This window comes from Ostrea edulis, chromosome 6 (genome assembly GCF_947568905.1).
Source record: "Ostrea edulis chromosome 6, xbOstEdul1.1, whole genome shotgun sequence".
Taxonomy (NCBI): Eukaryota; Metazoa; Mollusca; class Bivalvia; order Ostreida; family Ostreidae; genus Ostrea; species Ostrea edulis.
In genome coordinates this window covers 67,575,671-67,603,665 of record NC_079169.1, presented here as the reverse complement: position 1 = coordinate 67,603,665, position 27,995 = coordinate 67,575,671, and the positions used below count along the sequence as shown (strand labels likewise).

At 35.1% G+C, this 27,995-nt stretch overlaps 2 protein-coding genes across 5 annotated transcripts; both read left to right on the top strand.

Annotated features, from left to right (window-relative positions):
• Positions 1–408: 408 nt before the first annotated feature.
• LOC125647886 (peptide methionine sulfoxide reductase MsrA-like) lies at positions 409–7,045 on the top strand. 3 transcript variants are annotated; one of them, XM_048874718.2, is made up of 6 exons: positions 409–499; positions 2,595–2,728; positions 3,833–3,928; positions 4,974–5,038; positions 5,442–5,570; positions 6,197–7,045. In XM_048874718.2, exons 1-6 carry the CDS (start codon positions 480–482, stop codon positions 6,515–6,517), a joined length of 765 nt encoding a protein of 254 aa, XP_048730675.1. In that variant the 5' UTR covers positions 409–479; the 3' UTR covers positions 6,518–7,045. The 3 variants fall into 3 exon arrangements, with proteins under 3 accessions (XP_048730675.1, XP_048730674.1, XP_048730676.1); XM_048874717.2 differs by lacking the exon at positions 409–499 and adding an exon at positions 721–821; XM_048874719.2 differs by lacking the exon at positions 409–499 and adding an exon at positions 792–919.
• A 5,423-nt stretch (positions 7,046–12,468) lies between these two features.
• Positions 12,469–27,751, top strand: LOC125645684 (succinate dehydrogenase [ubiquinone] flavoprotein subunit, mitochondrial-like). 2 transcript variants are annotated; one of them, XM_048871448.2, is made up of 16 exons: positions 12,469–12,609; positions 12,968–13,063; positions 13,706–13,867; positions 14,234–14,377; positions 14,550–14,714; positions 14,906–15,054; positions 15,194–15,318; positions 15,464–15,632; positions 15,843–16,038; positions 17,665–17,862; positions 18,114–18,206; positions 22,501–22,599; positions 22,697–22,840; positions 23,386–23,496; positions 26,848–26,932; positions 27,414–27,751. In XM_048871448.2, exons 1-15 carry the CDS (start codon positions 12,550–12,552, stop codon positions 26,929–26,931), a joined length of 1,995 nt encoding a protein of 664 aa, XP_048727405.2. In that variant the 5' UTR covers positions 12,469–12,549; the 3' UTR covers position 26,932; positions 27,414–27,751. The 2 variants fall into 2 exon arrangements, with proteins under 2 accessions (XP_048727405.2, XP_048727404.2); XM_048871447.2 differs by having other exon boundaries at positions 27,411–27,751.
• The last annotated feature ends 244 nt before the right edge of the window (positions 27,752–27,995 follow it).

Here is a 27,995-nt window from a genome sequence, read left to right as displayed (position 1 = left end):
AGTGTTTGAATTATAGAGTTTATATAACTGAATTTGGTTTTGGAGAATATCCCATGCGTTCAATCTACAAATATAGATGTAGTCGTCATGGACTCTCCAAATGATAAAAATAGAAGATAGGAAGAAATCCAACGGACAGGATTTACGCAAAAAACGGTCCATAGCATCATGTACGTACATAAATGTACAATAGTCAATCTAACTTAGCTGTTCTCGGTGCTTCTAATTAGAAGTGTAGCGTATCAAAAACAGGCAACTTTACTAGATTGTACATTATCACACAGCGTCTTTCATATTTAGAGAGCAATTGTGAATATTTTTTTCAGCAGAAATGTGCGTTATTAGTCCGTACTGATAAAATTTCAGAGGCCTATTTAGGTTTAGGTTCATGAGAAATTATCATCTGTCAGTCATGAAAACATCTTGACAATCGCTACAACTTGAAAACTCACAGTTATATACAGAGGATAAAAAACAAAATGCTTTCACAAACTGTTAGGTAAGTTTGGTTACATGATGACCGATTTAGAACAATTCATATCTGATTCATAGTTTTACTGTAACATGCATCTAATTTTCTTAAGAAGTGCAGCGTATAAACGTATGCAGACATGCAGAAAAAAATGAAATGGTTAAAAAGCAATAATTTTGATTTAACATAGCTCCAGTCTATCTTTCGCAGAGACTTGGCAGACGTCAGTCAAAATATCACAGTCAAGCCGAATCTTGCCATAATTATATCAATCCGGAAATACGAGGACTGTTTATGTATCCTTTCATTTTTACGGAGCAATGGCTGTTTCCTGGGTTAGGCACATTATGTAAGTTCGCATTTTGACGGCAAAATCTAGTATGTGACATAAGTCGGAAGATGATTCATTGAATAGATGTTATAAAAGGGAAGTTTTTATATTCAAATGTAAGTCATGATAGACACTGCTGGGTAGTCACGCGTTAGGAAGTATATAGTGTAGACTAAATTATTTGGAGTCGTCTATCCAACACTTTCTTAAGGAGATACCGTACGTAAACTTGACAATAATCATGATGATACTATTGTTGTTTGTTAACAAGGTAAAAAAAAGCCAGTCTGTGCCCTACTTAAAATAATGCAGGGGTATGATATGATCTAAATTTCGATATTTTTTAAAGCAGCTAACTCGGTAACTGATCAGTCTCAGTCTCTCTCTCTCTCTCTCTCTCTCTCTCTCTCTCTCTCTCTCTCTCTCTCTCTCGTCTGTTCACTGGTTAATATTCATTTTTTAAAGAAATTCTTCTCAACCATGGTGAATGTTCAATATTTTTGATAGTTTATGTACTATAATCTGTTGATGATCTTTTGATGTAGAACATCAAAACAAATTTTTTTTTATGCCAGGCACAGTACACTGGTCCCCATGAGTATGACACCAACATGTATTCCCCTAACCTTAACCTTTGTCACATGAAGTAGAGACTGGCATACTAGAAACTACCCACAAGTACTGCCTAAAAATATATACCCAATTCACTTTTGCAGTTTTCATTGTCTTTCAATACCGGTAGGCAGTAGGTCATTAAAGGTGTCTCAGTTAAGTTTTCTACTGATATGTTGTACGGCATGACTGTTAAGACTAGCGAAGCCCATTAACATCTCCCAAAACGACTTGTAGGCATTTTATCTGCCTCTTCATTTAACACAGGAAATATAATGCGGTGGATGTAAACAGTTACATTGTGACGTCATATTGGCTGCAATGGGTTGGATTTTTTTTCGTCTTTTAAACCAAGCAAAAACTGTAACAAATAATCTACAATTAGTCTACTGATACTGTAACAAACAATATACAGTCAGTCTACTGATACAAGCAAAAATAAATCCTACGAAGCTATGAGAAAGCTTGTCTAGAATTTAAAAACATTTATGGTACATTCCAAACAATCTAATTATTTTAATTACCGGGTTGTTCATGAAGTATACCGCAGTGACGGCGACATTTTTGCAGAAATATTATGGGTAATACTCATCATTTTTCAGCTGATGAAGAGCAAACCACGTGACTTATATGTGTAATCATTGGAGCGAGCTCGTCGCATCGCTTTGCGACTCGAGCTTCGCTCGCTATAACATCATATGTGTTCATTGAAATGTTTACATGATGGAGGTTGTCAAGTCTATGAACATTCATTTTTCCTGTTTGCATATTCCAATATGTCATTTCCATTGTTGGCATTTTTTTTAAAAAAATCATGAAAGTTTAACATGCATTGCAAAAGAATTCAGAATTTACTTGTAGAATTGATTTCCTATGAATGTAGTCTGAGATATCTATATATTGTTTAGTTATGTTCACATGTTCAGCCTCATTTTAATTCATCTCTGTGTAAATTGTCAGAGACCTATGAGATAGACATTACATTCTCATCAAGTCTCGGGGATTAAATAAAATACATGCACAAGATGTTTCACTTTATTGAAAAGTTATAAAGCCTATCGCATTTAGTGAAAACACAACATAATCAATTTTGTCCCCACAAAATCTCTCCTTCAGATTTTTTTTATTTCACTATGTTAATCATGTCTCTCTGTCATGTCACTGTTGATGATTTTACAGGTTATTACAGAGAAACACCCGTGTATTACTGTTATTCAACATCTTGCCCAGACTTCATCCATCAGCTTCGTTTTTCTCTATGGGTGACACAATGTCCAAAACAACGATGCCTACTCCACAGGATGCCTTGAAAGGTAGTTCCTTAAAGGGTACACTGTACTCATGGAATATCTTCTTTTATATAAAAATCAAATGTACACAAAATGTATATTTTACATTTATACAGTTAAGGTAATTTTCTGTCCCTTAATCAACTTTTAAGACGGAAAATCATTAATAATTTACCGGTAAATTTCTGCCTGTAGAACGCGCCATCCTAGACTATGAGTCTTGTCTGACTCCTTTTTGTAATTTCCCAGTCCCATATTATTGAATGATTCTATTAATAGTATTCAAGTATTATTTAGACTTACACCTGCAGATCTTTTAATGGTTGATACAGAGGGTAATTGATATAAACTTATACCAAGTATTAAACTTGTACCTTTAGATCTATAATTCCAATGTTATTTATTACAATTGTTTTGATTGCATGGACAAAAATAAATCTAAACGAGAATTTACCCATCAATAAATTCCAAAAATGCTATATATACATTCGTGCCTGAAAACAAATAACATAGTGTGGGGAAACCATTCAAATTATTGAAGTTAATAATACAGGGAATGAATTGGAATTATAAGAATCAAACAAGTTTAATCCTATAATAACAATTGATATGAAGGATAATTTAACTAAACTTATTACCATAGTCCTTAACATTCTTGTTTTCATCAGCCATTGCTTTTAATTTGAGACATCAAAGCAGACATCCAAATATAAGGCTTATTGGTCATATATTGTATCAATATCAACATATTTGTTAGAAAAAAATGAAGACTTATTTTGCATCAGTCTATATGACATAATCATGTGTATTTATTAATCCACGTACATGTACCACATAAAAATTCAGAACATGATCTATTTTTATTGATGTGGAAATCCCCTGATTGCAAGTTCAGTTAGTCAAATGTATTCCTACACATAGATTAGGTGAACTATATTATATTAATACTCAGTGATTAGCCTTAATGTCAAAAGTTGTAGAAAGTTAGTGATCGAGGTATCAACCCTCGGGTTTTCAGTCGGTAAAAATGATAAGGGGAGAACGGAGTGAATGTAAATGTAATGATTTATATGTAGGATGATTTACAAATAAAGTTGTACCTTTAGGTCTTTTAATCTTTTATCAAAGGGAGAGAGGATAAAATCGTTGTTGCCAACAAGCACGCTGTAAATGGTAACCCTTCTGTCCCACCCTTCCCAGAAAACACCAAGATGGCTATGTTCGGTAAGTAGTGTATAATCATGATGGATTATTTGAATTATGTTTTTATTATATACCCATCCATAATCTGTGTCTGGATACTGTATAATTTACAGAGTGGGATCCGACTTTCCGGATTACCACGCTGTGGTGATCTTTGTTTATATCATGTCTCCCTGAAACTGATGACATCACAATTTATTATATACCCATCAATGTTTTGTTTTTGATACCGTGGACTTCACAGAGTTTGATCCGGTTTTGCGGATCACCACAATGTGGTTTTCTGATTCTGTATCAGTATCCTCTGAAACTGATGACGTCACAATGCATAGACGCAACGTTTTTTGTGGAAAATATTAACCGCGTCACAAACAAAACTACGTACGCAAAATATAATTTCACTGTATATCTGTGTTTTTGATAATTTGGATTACATTTATTATCTTATAGATGTGGATTTAAAATGTGTAAGGGGTATATAATAAATTTATCATTACTGCAGTAACTTGATTTGAAGAGTTGGACCACGTGTCGTTGACAGGCACGGATCATATCAGATCAAACTTGACGCTTCACGTCTCATGTGATCTTCTGATGATCCGCACCTGTCAACTCGGTGTGATCCGACTCTTCGGATCAAGTTACTGTAGTAGTAATATATATCGTCACATGTTTTTTGTAGAAAATGATAGACTGCATCACAAACATTTAACTTCGTACACAAAAATAAATATCACAGTTTTTAATAATTTGGAATACATGAGATGTATGATAAATTCATCATTACTACAGTAACTTTATCCAAAGAGTTGGATGACGTCTCGTTTATAGGTGCAGATCATCGTTTAATCTGATGATCCATGCTTGTCATGACCCAACTCTTTGCATCAAGGTATTGTAGTAATATATTTATTTGAATTATTTTTCAATATTACTTAAACAGACGAAATGTGGCAACTTAAGAAATCTATCATGATTGTGAATTGGCTGATTTTTATTGTTTATTATTCTAATTTGTTTTAATTGCACTGTATACTTATGGTAAATCTATGTTGCTGTCATTAAGGGATGGGCTGTTTCTGGGGTGCAGAGAGAAAATTTTGGAAAACAAATGGAGTATTTTCGACACAGGTATCTACTTTGACACTGAATTTGATGATATTATTTTTATTTTGACACTGAATTTGATGATTTTATTTTTATTTTGACACTGAATTTGATGATTTTATTTTTATTTTGACACTGAATTTGATGATATTATTTTTATTTTGACACTGAATTTGAGGATATTATTTTTATTTTGACACTGAATTTGATGACATTATTTTTATTTTGACACTGAATTTGATGATATTATTTCTATTTTGACACTGAATTTGATGATATTATTTTTATTTTGACACTGAATTTGATGATATTATTTTTCCTTGGTTTTATTTCAGTTTAATGATATAACTCTTTCATTTTTCCTTCACTAATCCAGGTAGTTAGAAATCTAATGAATGCATTGTGGCTATTTGTATTTATAATCAAGGTAGGGTATGCGGCAGGGTTCACCCCTAATCCCTCTTATAAAGAAGTGTGCACTGGATCCACAGGACACAACGAAGTTGTACGAGTTGTGTACAACACAACTGATATTTCTTATGCTGATATTCTAAAGGTTAGTGGGTTTTTTCTTAATTTTTTTTCCACCTGATTTTTCTGGTTTTTTGACTGGAACAAGATGCAAATTCTGCTGGGGTTTAAAGTTACATCATAGCTGATTGCTTATGTTTCCTGGTCATTCTTGTTATAGTGTAATAAGTGAATGAAGAAATACATGTAAATACATAATCTGTCAAATCAATTCTTTCTAAATTTTTCAGAGTGATTTTTCTTTTGTTATATTTATTTAAATTTATCAATGCTACACATCTTTGATGTGTAATTATAGTAAGTGCTTCATCCATTTATTTGTCTGTTCATTAGCATTATTTTGTGATACACTTTCATAATTACCTAATGATTATGCTTCAAACTTCTGAAGTATATATTATCAGTTTGTAAGTAAATTGTGGTCAGAGAAATTGCTGATGAATTTTAAAGGTCACAAGATCAAAAGTCAAGGTCACTATATGATCAAAATTGTTAGTATGAGTGTATGGCCTGCAGCCCCTTGATCATTTTGTCACAAATATGGTTTTCTCTCTTTCTTTCTCTCTCTTTCAAGTTTCATTAAATAAAAAAATTTAATTTGTAAAGATCATAAGTACAGAATTTTTTATGTTAGTGTTTTTATTTGAACAGGTCTTTTGGGAAAACCATAACCCAACACAAGGAATGCGTCAAGGAAACGACGTGGGAACACAATACAGATCAGGGATTTACTACTACGACGAGGAGCAGAAAAGGCTGGCAGAGGCCTCCAGAGATGTGTACCAGGGGAAATTGAATGAGAAAGGATTGGGGAAAATCACCACAGAAATACTCCCTGCACCCGAATTTTATTATGCTGAAGATTACCACCAACAGTATCTACACAAAAATCCCAATGGTTATTGTGGACTAGGGGGTACGGGAGTGTCCTGCCCTGTGGGGTTATTCTCCAAGGGAAAGAGTGAACTTTGATGTGACCTTTATATGTATAAGTCTTTCATTGATATTATTGTGATATTGTTATTTGGTATGTTTATTTCAGTATATATAAATGTCATACATTAATTTTATTTGGCTTGGGATGTGTAGCTACATTTGTGTACATTGGATTCCTGGAAGTATTATCTAAGCAGTTAAAGCCAGTTTTCTGATCCATTAAAGTTGGTCCACTGTACGTTTTTTCTGCAACTTTACCTCATTTTGAATTTTTTATTCCTTTAAAGCAACATGGATATTTTTAACATATTTGCCTCCATACATAATTCTGTAGAGAAATAGGGTTGGATCAGAGTAAATTTTACTCAGTCTTGGGTGTCTTACATTATTGATATGTATTTAAGTAATCATTGTACATGTATATGTAGATTTTGTTTGAATGTTGTTCTAATTGACATAGTAGGGACCTCACAAAATGTTTCACAAGAAATATTAATGAAATGTTGCAGTTCACTGAAACTATGACCACTGGGGCCAACAATAAAAGCCTCAAGTTCTCCTGAATAGATCTTTTAAAATATTCTTTTCTAGTATCAACAGTAAGTCAGAATATTGTGTTGCTGGGTGTTTTCACCCTGTGTTAATTTCATCCTTTTTGCCGTTTTACAAGGACATATAATGTATTTCTTTGACATTTAATGGCAGTATTAGGGTGCATCTAATTCTTCTCTTTTTTTATCAAAGTAATTAACAAAACAAATGCATTCAAAATGCACTGATTGTTCCTGTGGTAACTATTGCTGATTGTTCCTGTGGTAACTAACACTGATAGTTCCTGTGGTAACTATTGCTGATTGTTCCTGTGGTGACTATCACCGATTGTTCCTGTGGTAACTATCACTGTGGTAACTATCACCGATTGTTCCTGTAGTGACTATTGCGGATTGTTCCTGTGGTGACTATCGCTGATTGTTCCTGTGGTGACTATCACTGATTGTTCCTGTGGTGACTATCGCTGATTGTTCCTGTGGTAACTATTGCTGATTGTTCCTGTGGTGACTATTGCTGATTGTTCCTGTGGTAACTATTGCTGATTGTTCCTGTGGTAACTATTGCTGATTGTTCCTGTGGTGACTATTGCTGATTGTTCCTGTGGTGACTATCACTGATTGTTCCTGTGGTGACTATCACTGATTCTTCCTGTGGTAACTATTGCTGATTGTTCCTGTGGTGACTATCACTGTGGTGACTATTGCTGATTGTTCCTGTGGTAACTAACACTGATTGTTCCTGTGGTAACTATCACTGATTGTTCCTGTGGTAACTATTGCTGATTGTTCCTGTGGTGACTATCACTGATTGTTCCTGTGGTGACTATCACTGATTGTTCCTGTGGTAACTATTGCTGATTGTTCCTGTGGTGACTATCACTGATTGTTCCTGTGGTAACTATTGCTGATTGTTCCTGTGGTAACTAACACTGATTGTTCCTGTGGTGACTATTGCTGTGGTGACTATTGGTGATTGTTCCTGTGGTAACTATTGCTGATTGTTCATGTGGTAATTATAACCAATTGTTCCCGTGGTAACTATTGCTGATTGTTCCTGTGGTAACTATCACTGTGGTGACTATTGCTGATTGTTCCTGTGGTAACTAGCACTGATTGTTCCTGTGGTAACTATTGCTGATTGTTCCTGTGGTAACTATCACTGTGGTGACTATCACTGATTGTTCCTGTGGTAACTAGCACTGATTGTTCCTGTGGTAACTATTGCTGATTGTTCCTGTGGTAACTATCACTGTGGTGACTATTGCTGATTGTTCCTGTGGTAACTATTGCTGATTGTTCCTGTGGTGACTATTACTGATTGTTCCTGTGGTAACTATTGCTGATTGTTCCTGTGGTGACTATCGCTGATTGTTCCTGTAGTGACTATCACTGATTGTTCCTGTGGTGACTATCGCTGATTGTTCCTGTGGTAACTATTGCTGATTGTTCCTGTGGTAACTATTGCTGATTGTTCCTGTGGTAACTATCGCTGATTGTTCCTGTGGTAACTATTGCTGATTGTTCCTATGGTAACTATAGATATATGAATTCACAAAGAGAGTATGAACGTGTATTTAGATGATGAATTGTTGTTTTAATATGTAAATACTGAAACATGTATTTATGCCCAAAGGTGGATCCAACGCCGGCGATCCCACCCCTCGTGCAGTGTGTTTCCCCAGACTTCTGACCTGTGAGACTGTAACCCTCCGTTCTGAAATTTATGGATCCGAAACTAATTGCACATGGTATTTAATCCACTTCGGATATGTACTTTGTGCTTACTCACCCCCCTTCCAACTTTCAAAACTTTGTATCAGTCAACCGGAAAGCCTACATCAAAGGGGAGGCGAATTATATATATATATATATATATATATATATATATACACACACACACACACAGCATGTGGTAACTTTGACAGGGGCCTAAGATACATGTACCATTTTTAATTATTATAATTAAGAGAGTTGGGTTATACAATCTGTTTCGTTTCGGTAGGTTTCGCTCCGTTTCGGCAGAGTTCGTTTCGTTTAAGTGGGTTTCGTTTCGGTAGATTTCGTTTCGCACTTTAGAGGTACCCGTATAAAGCACTAAAATTACCAACGACACGAACACTTAGATTTTCGTATATCAGTTACAGGACAACCTGTCCCTTCCTCAGGACAAATGAAAAAAGTTTTATATGATGAGACTGCTGAAAATGGTATAACCGTACTTTAATGATAAAAAAAAACTACCACTAAACGCACACTAAAGTTAGGCTATTGGTACTTTGCGAAACGGAACGGAACCGATTGTGGGGTACCTACCCTAAGGGGGAATCCACTGGTTGGTTGTAAAAATAAAATACTGGACTGACCAATTTTCAAAAATCTTCTCAAAAACCGCACACATGTAAGAAAAACTAAATGCATGGTGATGGGAAGCAGGAAAGCCTCTACTAAAATTGTAAATTTCATGATTCCCATGGTAGGGGTTCTGACCCCAGGTCGGGGCCAGACTTGTTATATTATGTAGTGTTTGTGTGTAAAACACTTAAGTAACATCTTCTGTAGTGCTATTGAAACTAAATGGATATTTAGAAAGAACAGATAGTCCTTTACCAAAATTGTAAATTTGATGATCCCAGGGGTAGGGGTTTTGGTATCAGGGTGGGGCCAAAATGGTCAGTTATTAGAGGGCGAAACCCTCTCACGGTCCGAAGGGCCGTGAGAGCGAACCTCTCCCTATATATATATGTGTGTGTGTTTAAAACGAAAATATAGAAAACTAATAACAATTTAAATCATGCCCATGGAACTTGAAAGTTTTGGTCCCAATGGCGTCAATTCGAATATTAACACGTGGACATGTATTTCTCCATTTTGAATCTCGTCTATTCTAGTTCACGTCGTTCTGAGATGTTACATAAAATCCGTAAAAGCAAGTAAATCTTATTTTTTAATCATATATAATCACTCATCGATTAACGCAAGCTTGTGCCATGTCTCCTATATTTGTAAAGCTGAATATGACGTCACAATGCACTGTTTACATCAATTGCGTTATATTTCCCGCGTTCAATATATAGGCGGATCAAATGTTCAAAGTTAGGATGCTTTGATAAAGCTCTGTCCTCGTGTTAACTTCGGGTTGTTGTTTTTTTTTTTTGTCCTGCATGTTTTGAATATAGATGCTAATGCCATTACATTTGCTTTGCCCTCAAACACGGTCACGCCGTAAGACATATTAAGGTAGTACTCTACATCGTCATAATGGCTGACTTCCTTTAAAAACATGGATGAAAAAATCGATATCAGCAATATTTGTCTTTTCCTTTTCCATTAAAATACCTAGCCGAGTAGCTCAGTAGGTTTGAATACCAACTGCTGAACTGTAGGTCGCAGGTTCGAGTCCAGCAGGGATTTTAAATTTTTTTCAGATTACCTTCTACTAAAACTGTATTTTTTGACAAAATAAAGTAAATTTGAAAATTTTCAACTTCAAAATATTGTTGTACATATCCTCCACTTTTCATCTACATCAAATTTCTCTGGTGTAGCATACCTCCTTAACTAACTTTTTGAATTTAGATTCTTATCCGACATTGGTCAGTCGTTTGATCTCGCCCCTTAGGGAATGAGGTTTTGAATGAAGACAGTTTCATTGTGGACATTAATTTCATAATTTTCAATTTCAGATATGGAATAAATGATTTAATGGACTAATAACTGCTTTACGAAAACAGGTATGAAAAAAGAATAGCGATCACTTTTCTGCGAACAATACACACACCATGTGTTACTCAAAAATAAGTTCTTTATTAAATGCAAAAAAAAAAAAAAAAAAAAAAAAAAAGAAGAAAAAAATCCAGAAATTGTTGTGAAAACTATTGAACATTTCGGTAAAATTAGCTGGAACCGGAATTCTTTGAGAATGTGAATAATTCCAAAGTTTATTGAATGATTTCGCTAATTTTTCATTTAGAAATATCCATAGTAATGTAGAATTCATACTGGGATCATATATAGATTCAGACAAAATAAAAATATATAGCTGTTCGAAGAAAACATTATATATGCATCAGGAAGAAACTTTCTTTTAAGGGATTGATATCCTCCATCAAGAATACAGTCATGTATGACATAAACAAAGAACTTCGGTCATCGATTATAACCTCTCTTACGTATAGATGATTTTTTTGTGGATGGTATGGCACGACATATTTATATTTATTTCTTTATAAAGATATCTTATATAATTTAGTCTTATAAATTCATTTTGATAAGATATCTTATTTAAAACATGTAAGATATCTTATATATTTTATAAGACATCTCATAAATGAATTTTTTATGATATTTCGTAACTTTGATAAAAGATCATAAATTTTATAGAATACCTTATAAAAGAAAGTTTATAAGATATCTCATATATTTTAGAAGATATCTCATATAATTTACAGTTGATAAGATATCTCATAAAATATCTTATGAATATAAGATATCTCATAAACTTTTTAAGATATCTTGTATACGAAACAATATATAACAGGACACTGACTCGTTATAATAATAATAATAATAATATAGTTTATTCACCAATCAAGGGCCCTCGGGGGCATGTACATGTTAACAGGCAATTAATCATAACAATGAAAATAAATAACAATCATTTAGAAGTACTACCGGTAATACTGACAGAGTTCACACTTCTGCACTGCACATATCTATATAATTATATATGAATTACTGATTACGGACAAGATTTAAATTAACAACATGATAAATAAAATAACCCAACTGCCTCACATAACAGTTTCTGGGATAGCAGATAATGATAGTGTCGTGTGAATACTTATATAAAAGAGAATAATAGCATTATAAAAAAACACACACAAAAAACCACAATATGTTGACCTGATTACAGGGAGCACCAAGGGACAGTGCCTGTTAACAGTCTGGTAATAAATTTATTGTACCAGACCGTTGGTCTTGTACTCCCAGTAACCAAGACAGCTTACTATTGTAAAGTAAAGGAAATGTGTAGAATGCAAAGACATGTATTTGCAGTATCACATTACACTGTTCAAAATCATCTTACTGAATACAGCATGCTAGTATATTACATATTTACGTTATATAACGAGATAATCAACTCGTTATAACGAGAAACGATGCCTACATGTCATAACCCGTTATAACAAGATAATTAACTCGTTGTAACAATTTCAGATTTCAATAATGAACCCAGTCGTCTCTCGTACAAGACAATGCATTGTGGAGTAATAATTTTGTTTTAAATGATTAACATATAAATATATATATATATATCTCAGTTGGACAATAGAAAAATAATATCTCCATATTGAACCGCGTAAATCTTAAAACTTGGCATAAGATTGAAGGACGTGACACAAATCCATTTTGCGTATTAGCAAGATTAGTTACGAAACCAAAGTTTTGTAATGACTGACTTCAATCATTTTGCGCATGCCCGAAAAGTAGAAGTGTAGAGAATTTCCGGAGAGAAGGATGGCATCGGCATTGAAGTTACCAGGAAATATTTTGCAGAGATCACCGTTGACAAACCTTGTAAGTGGTGCGAAAGTGTGTCTAGCCTAATATGCTAAACTTTAAGTTTAATAAATTCTTAATTTTGCGGCTAGAATCTTGCATACGTGCGTGACATTTGTCATTGATGTTGAAATACATAGGTTGCATAACCTGAAACTGTGAAGGACGGGGGCATCTCGATAGTTTATCTTGTAATTAAATTCAGTGAATTTGATAATGTTCACGTGGATTAGAAAGCGGTAAACCAGAACCTGCACTATTTTTTTTTATTTTATGAAAAATTTATATACAATGAATATGCGTTAATCATTTGCAAGTAATATTTTGTTTACGTTCGAATTTCCTCTTTTACGAAATTCTTTGATTTTCGTTACAGTTGACGAAGGCAGTAAAACCAGTCACTGCCTCTGCCTCTAGGGATTTTCACTTCAAATTTCAAAGGACGAACCAATCTGCAACCACAGGTGACAAGGTAAAGAATAGGCATAAATAAGGTTGGGAACACTTCCCCTCTAGCGAGATATTCTCGCAAAAATGAGATTGTCCCTCTCTAGCGAGAAAGTAAACATTACCTTGAACAGGTTTTTTGGTGTCTTTATTGAAAATAATGGCAAATTCTGTGCAATGCTAAATAAGTGCAACATACATTCAGCATGATGCGATTTGTCTCTATAAAATTTACAACACGGTCAAGAATTTTCATATCAATGTTGCTGCGTAAGAGGGAAGGAGGCTGAAATCCAATGCACAATGTGAGTGTTTTTGTTTTTAATAATACATTTACAGAAGTATCAGACATTTTTGCACTTTTTCTACTTTTCACATGAAACGTGAAGAAATGTACTTCACGGGTGTTTTTCCTCAGTTGTACGGGGTATATTTATTCTCGCTAAAGAGAGATAATCGCGTTTTTGCGAGAATATCTCGCTATACGGGAAGTGTTGCCAACCTGTTAATTTCCAAGTAGCAGGAGTTTGTTAAGAAATAATTGAATTTTTATTATTTAGTAGATTCGTTAAAAGTCTGTAATCATGTTTTACAGAATTGTTGGGTTTGATTCTTAAAAGTGTCAGCTATAAATTTGTATTTCTTCATAAATGCTATACCATTGTAGATTTCTAAACAATATGCCGTAGTGGATCACACATTTGATGCAGTAGTTGTTGGAGCAGGAGGGGCTGGATTAAGAGCAGCTTTCGGATTGGCCAATGAAGGATTCAAGACAGCATGCATTACCAAGCTGTTTCCCACTCGTTCACACACAGTTGCAGCTCAGGTCAGCAATTTAAAACATTTTGATTTTATTTAAACTAATTGAAAGTTTGTTTTGATAAATCCAATGTCAGGCAGAAATTGATATCATGAAATTAAGACCTGTTAGATCTGTAAGATTTGCAAAACTGAAAAGAAATACTGTGAAAATATTTGACCCCCCCCCCTTTTTTTTTTGGTGAAAGATATTTTTATATAACAATACCAAGTTCAGAAATCTGAAGATGAATTCAGAAGATCAATTGTTTGTGCTTATATTGAACTACAAAAGATTTGGAATGGATATTGATAGACAAAATATAGATTATAACAAGTCTAGTAAGGGGATTTTATAGAAAGATGAGAGCGTTGCTTCTTCTTTGGTAACCAGGGAGGAATCAATGCAGCCCTTGGCCATATGGAGGAAGATCACTGGCATTATCACTTCTACGACACAGTGAAAGGCTCCGATTGGCTGGGAGACCAGGATGCCATTCATTACATGTGTGAGGAGGCCCCAAAAGCTGTCATTGAGGTACGCCAACTGGACATTTATGGAATGTTGTATTTCAGTGCCATTCACAATTTTTTTAATCCTGTGAAATGAAATATAACTCTGTTTACTAACATGCATTTAATCAAAATTGTGCAGATTTAGAAATGTCGTGGGAATGTCATTGTGTTAAATTCCAGCTTTTTGTTTTTAGCTTGAAAACTATGGAATGCCATTCAGCCGTCTAGAAAATGGGAAAATTTACCAGCGTGCATTTGGTGGTCAAAGTATCAACTACGGTAAAGGTGGACAGGCTCATCGTTGCTGTTGTGTGGCTGACAGAACAGGACATTCTCTTCTTCACACCCTGTATGGCAGAGTAAGTAGCTATAACAACTCTTCTATGTTCATCAAAATGTCGGAAATGTTGGTCCATGGAAACTTCAGTGATGTAAAATGTTCTGTTAGATTAGTATGTAGCATAGTATATCATTCTTTACAGAAGTATTTCATACTCTGCAAAAATCTTAATACTTAAAGGTAGAAATGAGCTTTTCTTGTGTATTACAGTCTCTGAAATACGACACCTCATACTTCATTGAGTATTTTGCCCTCGATCTGATTATGGAAGAAGGCGAATGTAGAGGAGTTATTGCCCTTAATTTAGAGGATGGCACAATTCACCGATTCAGAGCGAAGAACACTGTGCTTGCTACTGGGTAACTTGTTACTGTACATAATTTTAAAAACAATGAAAGAACAAACTATGATATGCAAGCATGGATACAGATGCATTTGATAATACATTTTATTCTCACCCAGTGTTAAAACCTAACATTGATAATTATTGTCTTGTAGAGGATATGGCCGTGCTTATTTCTCCTGTACTTCGGCACACACATGTACAGGGGATGGAACAGCGATGGTTGCCAGGGCTGGACTCCCCAATGAAGATATGGAATTTGTTCAGTTCCATCCAACTGGTGAGCGTCCATTTATTTGATACTTTATGCCATGTCTATCATTATTTTCTATTACAAATTTTACAGAATATTATGGATTTATTGAAACGTGTTAGAGAATTTTATCACAAGAAAGTGTATCTGATTTTGCCTTGCTTTGATTTAGGTATATATGGTGCTGGTTGTCTTATCACCGAGGGTTCTCGGGGTGAGGGGGGCTACCTTATCAACTCGAAGGGGGAGCGTTACATGGAGAGATATGCTCCCTCCGCGAAGGATCTAGCCTCCAGAGATGTTGTATCTAGGGCGAGTACAATTGAAATCAGAGAGGGAAGGTTAGAGATTTTCCTGTACTGCACTTTTGAATTTAGAGAAAATACGAAAACTGCAGTAAAAGTGGATGAATTTATTTTTCAAGTTTAGATGTAAGTTTAGACATTTTCAATTGCATAATATTAAAGAAATTGCTTAAAACACATTTTATGTGAATGAGAAAATATTATGAACAGTCCTTGAACTTTAAAATGTTTTGAAAATGTTTGTAGAGGTGTGGGTCCAGAGCAAGACCATGTCTTCTTGCAGTTGTCACACCTTCCTGCTGAAGTGTTGAAGACGCGATTACCAGGAATCTCAGAGACTGCCATGATCTTTGCAGGTGTGGATGTGACAAGGGATCCCATTCCTGTCCTCCCCACAGTGCACTACAACATGGGAGGCACGCCCACCAACTACAAGGGACAGGTCTGTAGTAACATTGTAGTCCAAGAAATATAATGTTACACTAACAGGTTATAAAGTTTTGATCAGTAAAAAAAATTAGAAGAGGAATTATTTTTCTTGGATGTTTCTTTGGCAAGCTGAAATCTCTAGAATTTTTTTTTATATGTTTACAAATGCATCTTGATCGTGTGGGTTTCACATAATTGTAAGAATGATTTATTTAGCACATACCAATATATAATTCCAATGTTATTTATAACAATTGTTTTGATTGGACAAAAATAAAGCTAAATGAAAATTTGCACATCAGTAGATCCAAGAACGCTATGTATACATACATACCTGAAAGCAAATAACATAGCGCAGGGAAACTCTTCAAATTTTTGAAATTGATAATACAGGGAACAAATTGGAATTGTAAATATCAAACATTCTTTTTGAAGAATTTATCGGATGTATAAACTCTGGACATTTTACCCACAAACTTAATATAAAAGTGTTTTCGCACTTTTAGGGCTATTCCAGAAATAAATACATGGGGGGGGGGGGGGGGGGGGGGGTCGGGAGGAACCTTTTGTATATACCAAGCACCCATAAAAAAAAAATAAAAAATTACCCCATGACCCATCAAATTAATAAACTCATTTTACAATGACCCATCTAATAAAAAAAAAAAACTAACCAGACCCACCACAAAAATATTTTTAAAAATGAAAACGGTACAAATCTCGCGAGGTTTTCGGGACAAACATTCTAGTCAATGACGCGGTAATGCCTGTGCGACATTGTATCACAGTAGTTCTGAAGAAACGATGTCACATCAACAATTAAAGGCATCTATGGCGGGAATGTTGGAAAGATTGGGAGTCCAAACGATGCTATTATCATGAAATGGGTATGGATATGTTTTTCCACGAATCGTTCGTCTTCTTGAAGCCCGCGCCCGGAGGCCTCTATATCACCATCACACCGACTGATAAATATAACGCATCGGTACCCTCGTATAAATCAACTAAGGTTTGCCTATTTTTATTAGAAAACGGAATACCTATTGGTTTCAAAATATTCCCAAAATCGATGCACTGTAAACTGTAATAATCTACAGAACAGAGTTCGCCGCCATCACGTCCAAAGGGACCCTACTAAACGCGCCTCTAATTTGAAGAGTGCCGTAATGGAAAGTTATGCGCTGCAAAGAGCGACAACTCGAATAGTTCTATGTTACTTCCGATTTCCGATTTCGAAAGCAGCATTTCGAAAGCACGTTTTCAATTTTCCCTCCGACGTTTTGTAACCAACACGACAAGAGCGACAATAAAAATATTCTGAAAACTCAACACCCATGTGGCACAAAATAAAACAATAGAAACTACCCACTACCCATAATAAATATTTTTTTAACAGTCCAACCACGGACCAATTAAAATATGAAAAAATACGACCACCCACAAAAAAAAATATCATTTGCCGCCCAACCCCCCCATTTGATCATTTCTGGAACAGCCCTTAGTCAGTTTGTGAGTAAAATGTCCAGAGTTTACACATTGATAAATTCTTTAAAAAGAATATTTAATCCTATAATACATGTATGTAACATTTCATCACTGTGGATTAAGTATTTCATAAGACAGTGTGAATTATGGATAGGTGATTGAGTATGTTAACGGCCAGGACCGCATCGTGCCAGGGTTATATTCCTGTGGGGAGGCTGCCTGCGCTTCTGTGCATGGAGCCAATAGACTGGGAGCTAATTCTCTGCTGGATTTAGTTGTCTTTGGCAGAGCTTGTGCCAACACCATTACTGCAGAATGCAAACCTGGAGACCCTATTGGCAAAATCAGACAGGTACGATTCCTTTGTGATGTTTCAGATTCACACACAGTGTGTTTTAATGAATCGTGAAAGTTTCAGTATCAATCACCAATGAACTTGTCTAAATCATATGCTATCTTTCTTGCATTTTCCATTATCTCAAACTAATATTGGTTGAATATGATAAGATGTATTAAAACTCTTGAGTGCAAGTGAATTAAAATTTTAATTGCCTTCAGATTGTGTTTAACATGACTCATGAGTCAGTGCCTTGCTTTTAATAGAATGCTGGAGAGGAATCTGTGGCTAACATTGACAAACTGCGACATGCTAATGGAAGTCAGACAACCGCAGATCTCAGACTTAAGATGCAGAAGGTATGTAATGAATTCATAGTTGTTATTAAAGCTCATCAGAGTTGAGGGCCAAGGGACCTCCGAATTTTGTCCAATATCTTTTTGAAAATACTGTGGAATCATTTCAGTTTGTAGGGTCCAGTTTTTTGTGGATTGCAGAGATTTTGCTGTTCTTCAGAATATTTTCACTCTCCGTGGTATCTCAAGCATGAATTTTGCCAAAGTTAAGCTGAAATAGCATGGAGGTCTGGAAAAACGAGCTGAAATTTTAAAATACTGTGGAATCATACAATTTGGGGGGGGGGGGGGGGGGGGGGGGGTCAAAATGTTAGTTTTGGGTATCCCTGTCCCATAAATTCCAAAGCACATTAAAATATACAATTTATATGTTTCAATATACAAAACCGTATCCATGACAATAAAGAAAACAAGGTTACATCTTGTCCAATAAATCATACCATGTTGTGGCCTCCGTAGGGTAAAATTCTTGACATGGGGTTATATTGGAATCAACAAAACACAAAGCAACCATCTGCATAGTTAGATTTATGTTCAGATTACTGTAAGCCATGTACAGGATGGAAAATTTACACATACAAGCCTTTATATAACAAGTCTGAAAATCAACACATACAAGCCTTTATATAACGGGTCTGGAAATCAACACATACAAGCCTTTATATAACGGGTCTGGAAATTTACACATACAAGCCTTTATATAACGGGTGTGGAAATCAACACATACAAGCCTTTATATAACAAGTCTGAAAATCAACACATACAAGCCTTTATATAACAAGTCTGAAAATCAACACATACAAGCCTTTATATAACGGGTCTGGAAATCAACACATACAAGCCTTTATATAACGGGTCTGAAAATCAACACATACAAGCCTTTATATAACGGGTCTGAAAATCAACACATACAAGCCTTTATATAACAAGTCTGAAAATCAACACATACAAGCCTTTATATAACAAGTCTGAAAATCAACACATACAAGCCTTTATATAACGGGTCTGGAAATCAACACATACAAGCCTTTATATAACGGGTGTGGAAATCAACACATACAAGCCTTTATATAACGGGTGTGGAAATCAACACATACAAGCCTTTATATAACGGGTGTGGAAATCAACACATACAAGCCTTTATATAACGGGTCTGAAAATCAACACATACAAGCCTTTATATAACGGGTCTGAAAATCAACACATACAAGCCTTTATATAACGGGTGTGGAAATCAACACATACAAGCCTTTATATAACGGGTGTGGAAATCAACACATACAAGCCTTTATATAACGGGTCTGGAAATCAACACATACAAGCCTTTATATAACGGGTGTGGAAATCAACACATACAAGCTTTTATATAACGGGTGTGGAAATCAACACATACAAGCCTTTATATAACGGGTGTGGAAATCAACACATCCAAGCCTTTATATAACGGGTGTGGAAATCAACACATACAAGCCTTTATATAACGGGTGTGGAAATCAACACATACAAGCCTTTATATAACGGGTGTGGAAATCAACACATACAAGCCTTTATATAACGGGTCTGAAAATCAACACATACAAGCCTTTATATAACGGGTCTGGAAATCAACACATACAAGCCTTTATATAACGGGTGTGGAAATCAACACATACAAGCCTTTATATAACGGGTGTGGAAATCAACACATACAAGCCTTTATATAACGGGTCTGGAAATCAACACATACAAGCCTTTATATAACGGGTCTGGAAATCAACACATACAAGCTTTTATATAACGGGTGTGGAAATCAACACATACAAGCCTTTATATAACAAGTCTGAAAATCAACACATACAAGCCTTTATATAATGGGTCTGGAAATCAACACATACAAGCCTTTATATAACAAGTCTGAAAATCAACACATACAAGCCTTTATATAACAAGTCTGAAAATCAACACATACAAGCTTTTATATAACGGGTGTGGAAATCAACACATACAAGCCTTTATATAACGGGTCTGAAAATCAACACATACAAGCCTTTATATAACGGGTGTGGAAATCAACACATACAAGCCTTTATATAACGGGTCTGGAAATCAACACATACAAGCCTTTATATAACGGGTGTGGAAATCAACACATACAAGCCTTTATATAACGGGTCTGGAAATCAACACATACAAGCCTTTATATAACGGGTCTGAAAATTTACACATACAAACCTTTATATAACGGGTATGAAAATTTACACATACAAGCCTTTATATAACGGGTCTGAAAATTTATACATGCATGCATTTTTACAGGTCCAAAAATTACACACATAAGCTTCATTTACAGATTCAAAATTTTATATACACAAGCTTTTATTCAATAATTTGCACTTGCAGTAGTGTACCATAATTTTCAGAAATAGGGTCGATGTGGAGCACAGGGCGAAAGGCTACTTTCCCAGCTATTTCTAGGCCTAGTGCTAGAGTGAGATCAATAGGGCATTAATATCTTTGCAAGTGTACGTTATATCAGTGTAAATCTAACAGATTTTTGGAAAGCATTGATACAGGTTATTCATTATGAAGATGTGTTAAATAGAATTACAATTTTTCAACTAACTTTAAACATTGCGTATTCAGATTGTATACTATTTCAATATCATATGCCATGTTGGCATATTTGCAATTTTCAGCAAAACCAGTATAATTGATTAAAGTAATTATATACTTTTTTATGTTTCATTTGGTTTAAATAATTCATATGTAACATACTAGTTATCTCATTTATTCATGTAAAATTTCTAAAATATTACATTGTACCAATCTAAAATCTAGAGCCCGCTTGTTCCCCCCAAAACGTTTGTTTAATATCAGAGTTGTCTTTCTTTCCCCTTAGATGGTCTGGAAAAGTGATATTTTTATCAGATATTTTTAAACTTAGGCCTTAGATACGTGAAGGTGGATAGTTTATTGGGCAAGGCTAGCGATCTAGCGAAATAAATATCGACTTCATTACTGATCATTACAGCAAAGCTAGCGATCTAGCGAAATAAATATCGACTTCATTACTGATAATTACAGCAAGGCTAGCGATCTAGCGAAATAAATATCGACTTCATTACTGATAATTACAGCAAGGCTAGCGATCTAGCGAAATAAATATCGACTTCATTACTGATAATTACAGCAAGGCTAGCGATCTAGCGAAATAAATATCGACTTCATTACTGATAATTACAGTGATTAGAATTAGTTCAGCATTCTGCCATATCATGCACTATACCTAACATACCTGTAGATGTTGTATTATGTGTATATTCAAGAAAAAATATTTTAAATTTTGTTTTTGAATATACATTACGGTATAATTGAATTGTAATGATTCATGCATTAGCACTTCATGAAAAGTATTCTGGCACAAAGTTCTGCAGTTTATACCCTTTTGTGTTTTCAAAAAATGAATTTTTTAAAAAAATATTTACATTCTACTTTCATTACTGTCGGAATTTCCAGCTGATAAACTAGATGTACTATATTTATCAAGATTCATGCGTGCACTGTTCACAACTGCAGTGCTTTTATGCAGAAATTGTTATCACTACAATTTGTAAAGATATCAAAGACTTAAAACATGTAAATGTGGATATTCTAGTATTAATCTAACTATTATGAAAAACATGCCTAACAGAGAGCATGTATACACCTTCTGTCTGAAGTGCAATGATATTTATAATATACAGCTGTTAATGTGACACAGACAATGATATTTATAATATACAGCTGTTAATGTGACACAGACAATGATATTTATAATATACAGTTGTTAATGTGACACAGACAATGATATTTATAATATACAGTTGTTAATGTGACACAGACAATGATATTTATAATATACAGCTGTTAATGTGACACAGACAATGATATTTATAATATACAGCTGTTAATGTGACACAGACAATGATATTTATAATATACAGCTGTTAATGTGACACAGACAATGATATTTATAATATACAGCTGTTAATGTGACACAGACAATGATATTTATAATATACAGCTGTTAATGTGACACAGACAATGATATTTATAATATACAGCTGTTAATGTGACACAGACAATGATATTTATAATATACAGCTGTTAATGTGACACAGACAATGATATTTATAATATACAGTTGTTAATGTGACACAGACAATGATATTTATAATATACAGCTGTTAATGTGACACAGACAATGATATTTATAATATACAGTTGTTAATGTGACAGACAATGATATTTATTATATGCAATTGTTAATGTGACACAGACAATGCAGAACCACGCTGCAGTATTTAGAGATGGATCTGCCTTGAAAGAAGGTGTGGACAAAATGAATGCAATCAACAAAGAAATGGAAGACATCAAGGTATGTAGCCAGAAATTCGACATATTCACAGATGCATTGATATAAAACTATGGATGTTAAGTAAGGGAGGTAACTTTATAAATGCTGATGTTTTTAGCTGTCTGACAGAGGAATGATCTGGAACACTGACCTAGTGGAAACTCTAGAGTTACAGAACTTGATGATAAATGCTTTACAGACCATTGTCTCAGCTGAAGCCAGAAAAGAAAGCAGGGGAGCTCACTCAAGAGAAGACTTCAAGGTAATTTTCTGGTGTTATGTGGAATATAGATATTAAGGAAAGTCTCCCTAAATCACAAACCAATGGGAATTCACCTTTGAAATGACTTTAAAGGGTGCAGTTCTTCCTTTGATATTGAACTGCTAGACCTGAGTGTCTGATATTATTTTGGTTTGATGATGTCTGAGGATATAAGATGATATAAAGAAGAATAAAAATGTGTGATGTGTCAGGAAATCTTGGCATACACTTATCAAGAATTGTTCACATATCTGTGAATCTGTGCTATGCTAGACACATGTGATTCCTATTGTTATTTAAGAAATCAAACAGCAGTTATTAAAACACCACTCAATATTTGTCCAATTGTTTGTCTCTCCATATAATCACGGGGGGAAAAAAATCATTAGTGGATTCACTGAAATTTAAGAGGAAAGGTGGGCTGTCCACGAGGAATTGTAGAGTGAGTGCTAACATGTTATAGTTTATCAGAGGAAAGGTGGGCTGTCCACAAGGAATTGTAGAGTGAGTGCTAACATGTTATAGTTTGTTAATTTGTTTTCTAGGACAGGATAGATGAATATGATTATAGTAAACCTCTAGAGGGTCAGAAGATGAAACCTCAGGATCAACACTGGAGGAAGCACACCCTCTCCTACACAGACAACTCAGGGAAGGTGTGTATAATATACATCAATGGGAAGAAACACTAAAGGAAAACAAATGCACAAAAATGTGCGGGTTAGCTTATAAACATGTGGGTTTAACTTTTATCCCACTTCAGATATTTTTTTTTTTTACATGTGGTAGGATGAAGACAAATCACATGACACCTCAAAATATTTTCATTACATCGTCTCCATGCAGGGGGCGTATTAATCATTATGCACAAGACTGTTCTGTTGACAGTTGGCATCTGATAAACAGTATAAATTCGTTACACAGTTAGACTGGGACATCACACAGAGCTATTCGGGTTGTGAAATGGAAATCTTGTATTGAATTTTACACCCTAGATGACTCTATTTATGTCCCACTCTGTGTAACAACTGATATCTATGACATGTCCTAAGATATTGTTGCTCTGTGTAACAACTGATATCTATGACATGTCCTAAGATATTGTTGCTCTGTGTAACAACTGATATCTATGACATGTTCTAAGATATTGCTGCTGTTTTGAATTCCATTATCATAGAAACTGGCTGAAATAGTGTTTGGGTAACCTTGGATACTGGCCTGCATTGCATATGGGTAAACGTAGATACCGGCTTAGATTGTATATTGAATACTAGTGAGCAGTCATTCTTAAGACATTCATACTCGTGATAGGCCTTTTTTACAGTCTGTTGGTCATTTTCCATATTCAGGAAATGTACTTTTATTTACTTCATATAGCCTAGGTGGCTCCTGTAAGGTCTAGGTGGCTGATGTTTTCTGTACCATGGTGGTATCGTATTAAACAAACCTCTAGGTGAGGAGCTGAATGGTACTCAGTTTTCCTTGGTTGCAGAAAATGGATTGTCTTCAGTATTTGAGTGTATTTAAGGTTGCAAGCTACACATACATTTCCCGATTATTTTTAGCTTACCAGGGAAAGAGACTTTGTGTTGATCTTTCATTTACCAACTGGACTTACTGGTTCCAGTGAAGGTGTTTGGGTTATTTATAGTACTGGTTCCAGTGAAGGTTTTTGGGTTTATCTATTGTACTGGTTCCAGTGAAGGTATTTGGTTTTATCTATAGTACTGGTTCCTGTGAAGGTTTTGGGGTTTATCTATAGTACTGGTTCCAGTGAAGGTGTTTGGGTTATTTATAGTACTGGTTCCTGTGAAGGTTTTTGGGTTTATCTATTGTACTGGTTCCAGTGAAGGTTTTTGGGTTTATGTATAGTACTGGTACCTGTGAAGGTTTTGGGGTTTATCTATTGTACTGGTTCCAGTGAAGGTTTTTGGGTTTATGTATAGTACTGGTCCTGTGAAGGTTTTGGGGTTTATCTATTGTACTGGTTCCAGTGAAGGTTTTTGGGTTTATCTATAGTACTGGTTCCAGTGAAGGTGTTTGGGTTATTTATAGTACTGGTTCCTGTGAAGGTTTTTGGGTTTATTTATAGTACTGATTCCAGTGAAGGTTTTTGGGTTTATTTATAGTACTGGTTCCTGTGAAGGTTTTTGGGTTTATCTATTGTACTGGTTCCAGTGAAGGTTTTTGGGTTTATGTATTGTACTGGTTCCAGTGAAGGTTATCTATAGTACTGGAAGATTGTTTTAATTGGTTAGGTGGTTCTTTCATCATCATCATCATCCATTTTGATTATCCAGACCAAATTAATCCTTTTGCAAGGGTGAGGCCTGGTACTCCTGTAAGGCTGAAGTTTGTTTTTCCACACTTGGCGATCCAGTGGATTGATCCTATCCAATCCTGTAGACTGTAGGTCTCGTTTTACTATCTCATTCCACGTCAGCTTTGGTCTGCCTGGAACTCGATATCAAGTGACATTCATTGTACGAACCTGTGATATCCAACCTGTACTACGCTCAACATGGACAATCCATCTCAGCCTACATGTCTGGATAACATCAGTAATGTTTCTGATGTTCAGTTGAGTAATAAGAGACTCAAAGGTGGCATTGGGGTTGTATTATTTATACCAGAGACTTGATGGAGCTATTCTGCTTTCTCTTTGTGATGTCACAATTCTAAATTTTGTAAGTTGGATAAAATCTTTTGTCTTGCAATCTGAGGCACACTGATGTCTTAGTGCTTTATCACATGGGTTGCGGACAAAGGGATTTTTTATTGGAGTGTGATTGCATCTGGATATCATGTATTTCGGTGTGTTTCAGAATATGATTGATGATCATAGTTTTGCAAAACAGTGAAATTTAATCCATACAGTTTGTCTTTCATGGAAGTTCCAACATGGGACTTGAATTATGGTTTCAATCCTTTGAATGTAAAGATTAGGAAACAGCCAGCATGTGTACACTTGAAGGGATAATGCCTGCTACTAGATATATTGAAATACATTGATTGTGTTACCCTTGGAAGAAGGTTGTGGTGGTAGTTGATTTATTGAGTGAATGTAGGAGGATGATTGATGATCTGGGGAGTCTTTGACATCCAAAACTTAACATGATCTGAATGCTGGAGGATATTAATAACTGAGGATAGGGTAATAGCCTCATTGGTCAATATCCGAGCGGAAGTGCATGTGATGTATTAGTCATTGTTTAGACATCCATGCTTGGTTGTCAACAGGCATCTAGGTCCACCCTTTATCCATGTGCTCTGGTTCATGAGAAATGGGCCAGTCATTTAATATGTACCTAGTAAACACCCAGGGTACATGTACAATATAACGATGGTTCGTGAGAAACAGGCCAGTCATTAATACGTACCTAGTAAACACCCAGGGTACATGTACAATATAACGATGGTTCGTGAGAAGCAGGCCAGTCATTTAATACGTACCTAGTAAACACCCAGGGTACATGTACAATATAACGATGGTTCGTGAGAAACAGGCCAGTCATTTAATACGTACGTACCTAGTAAACACCCGGGGTACATGTACAATATAACAATGGTTCGTGAGAAACAGGCCAGTCATTAATACGTACCTAGTAAACACCCAGGGTACATGTACAATATGATGATGGTTCGTGAGAAACGGGCCAATCATTTAATATGTAACTAGTAAACACCCAGGGTACATGTACAATATAACGATGGTTCGTGAGAAACAGGCCAGTCATTAATACGTACCTAGTAAACACCCAGGATACATATACAATATGATGATGGTTCGTGAAGTTCCTGTTAGTGTAAGCTACTGTATACTATGATTACAGTGACTGATATTGTCCTACATTCAGATTTCCATCTGTGGAGTCTTTTATGCCCAAAACTTGATATGATCTGAATGCTGGAGAATATTAACGAAGGATGGGGTAATGACCTAGAAGGTTACAACCATGAATACTTCATTGTGTGAGTGTGTATTGTTCTCTTTTTGTATGTTATAGACCTCCCTGGATTACAGACCTGTCATAGACACAACGCTAAACAAAGAATGTGAAGCTGTTCCCCCCGCCATCAGGTCATACTAAGGTAAACAAAAACGCGGCCGTCTGTCAGTTCGTGATTTCAAAATTTCATCCAGGTTGAAAAATCTATATGTTCCAGACTTCACTGTAAATGTTTTGGTTATTGAAATTTTAAATATAGAATTTTTCAATGTTAAACTGTCATTATTACATGATTAGGGTATATGTATGATTGACATCTAAATTGAAATTCCAATTCGAGTTTTAGTGTGCGTCTTTTCCTCTAATTTGAAAACTGTAAATCAGCTTTAATTTGCATGCGAGAATTTTTCGAGAGAACCTCATCGTTGCAAATATTTCTTGTCACAAAGCAGTCAATGAATGTCTGTCATAGGCTCGAAAAATGCTCGATCACAAAAACTACTCACCGCGAACCAGTTTACCACAGGTTAATCACGAAATAAAGTAGCTGCAAATATAAGTTGGCTTACAGTGTATTGTAATCTGTACAGAGAATAATGATGACACATGCTTTCTTTTAGCAGCTCCAACAACACAGATAGCTCTGGGGAATGTCTTCAGAGAAGTAAAGGGTGTTCTAGAAAGACAATTCAACTTTGGAAGCAGACTACTGACACATTTACTCCGCTTAGAGGGTGAAATACAACTGTACCTCGTGATCGATACTCTCTCATATGAAGGCTTCAGTTCTGCAGACATTAACAAAGTTTATCCTCAGCTTTTATGCCATGATCCTAAAATGCTTGTATATGTGTTACTAAATTATGCTTGTTAATTATTGTATATGTATCAAGAAGAATACATTTTTTTTTTGTACATTTTGTTGACAAATATTAAATGATCATTTTTCAATATCAAAAAAGGAGGATGTGTATAGTATAGAACAGTGATGGTATAGTCTAGAACAGTAATGGTATAGTCCAGAACAATGGTTGTGTCTTATAAAACACACCATGAAATACTGAGCAGTGGTCATAAAGAACAATCATTGTAAAGTATAAAACAATGGTCAAAAAGTGTAAAACAAATAAATAGAAAAGTGGTCGTAAAATAAAGAACAAGGATTGTATAGTATAGTACAGTGATGTCACAGTAAAAGAACAATG

What these genes read in the sequence shown, in the direction of transcription:
- LOC125647886 (XM_048874717.2), top strand. Translation starts at nt 793, where the DNA reads ATGGCTGTTTCCTGGGTTAGGCACATTAT. An exon ending in CACCAAGATGGCTATGTTCG is followed by an intron (nt 3,929 to 4,973) that starts GTAAGTAGTGTA and finishes GCTGTCATTAAG; the next exon opens with GGATGGGCTGTTTCTGGGGT. An exon ending in CTTATGCTGATATTCTAAAG is followed by an intron (nt 5,571 to 6,196) that starts GTTAGTGGGTTT and finishes TTATTTGAACAG; the next exon opens with GTCTTTTGGGAAAACCATAA.
- LOC125645684 (XM_048871448.2), top strand. Translation starts at nt 12,550, where the DNA reads ATGGCATCGGCATTGAAGTTACCAGGAAATATTTTGCAGAGATCACCG. An exon ending in AACACTGTGCTTGCTACTGG is followed by an intron (nt 15,055 to 15,193) that starts GTAACTTGTTAC and finishes ATTGTCTTGTAG; the next exon opens with AGGATATGGCCGTGCTTATT. An exon ending in CTATTGGCAAAATCAGACAG is followed by an intron (nt 17,863 to 18,113) that starts GTACGATTCCTT and finishes TGCTTTTAATAG; the next exon opens with AATGCTGGAGAGGAATCTGT.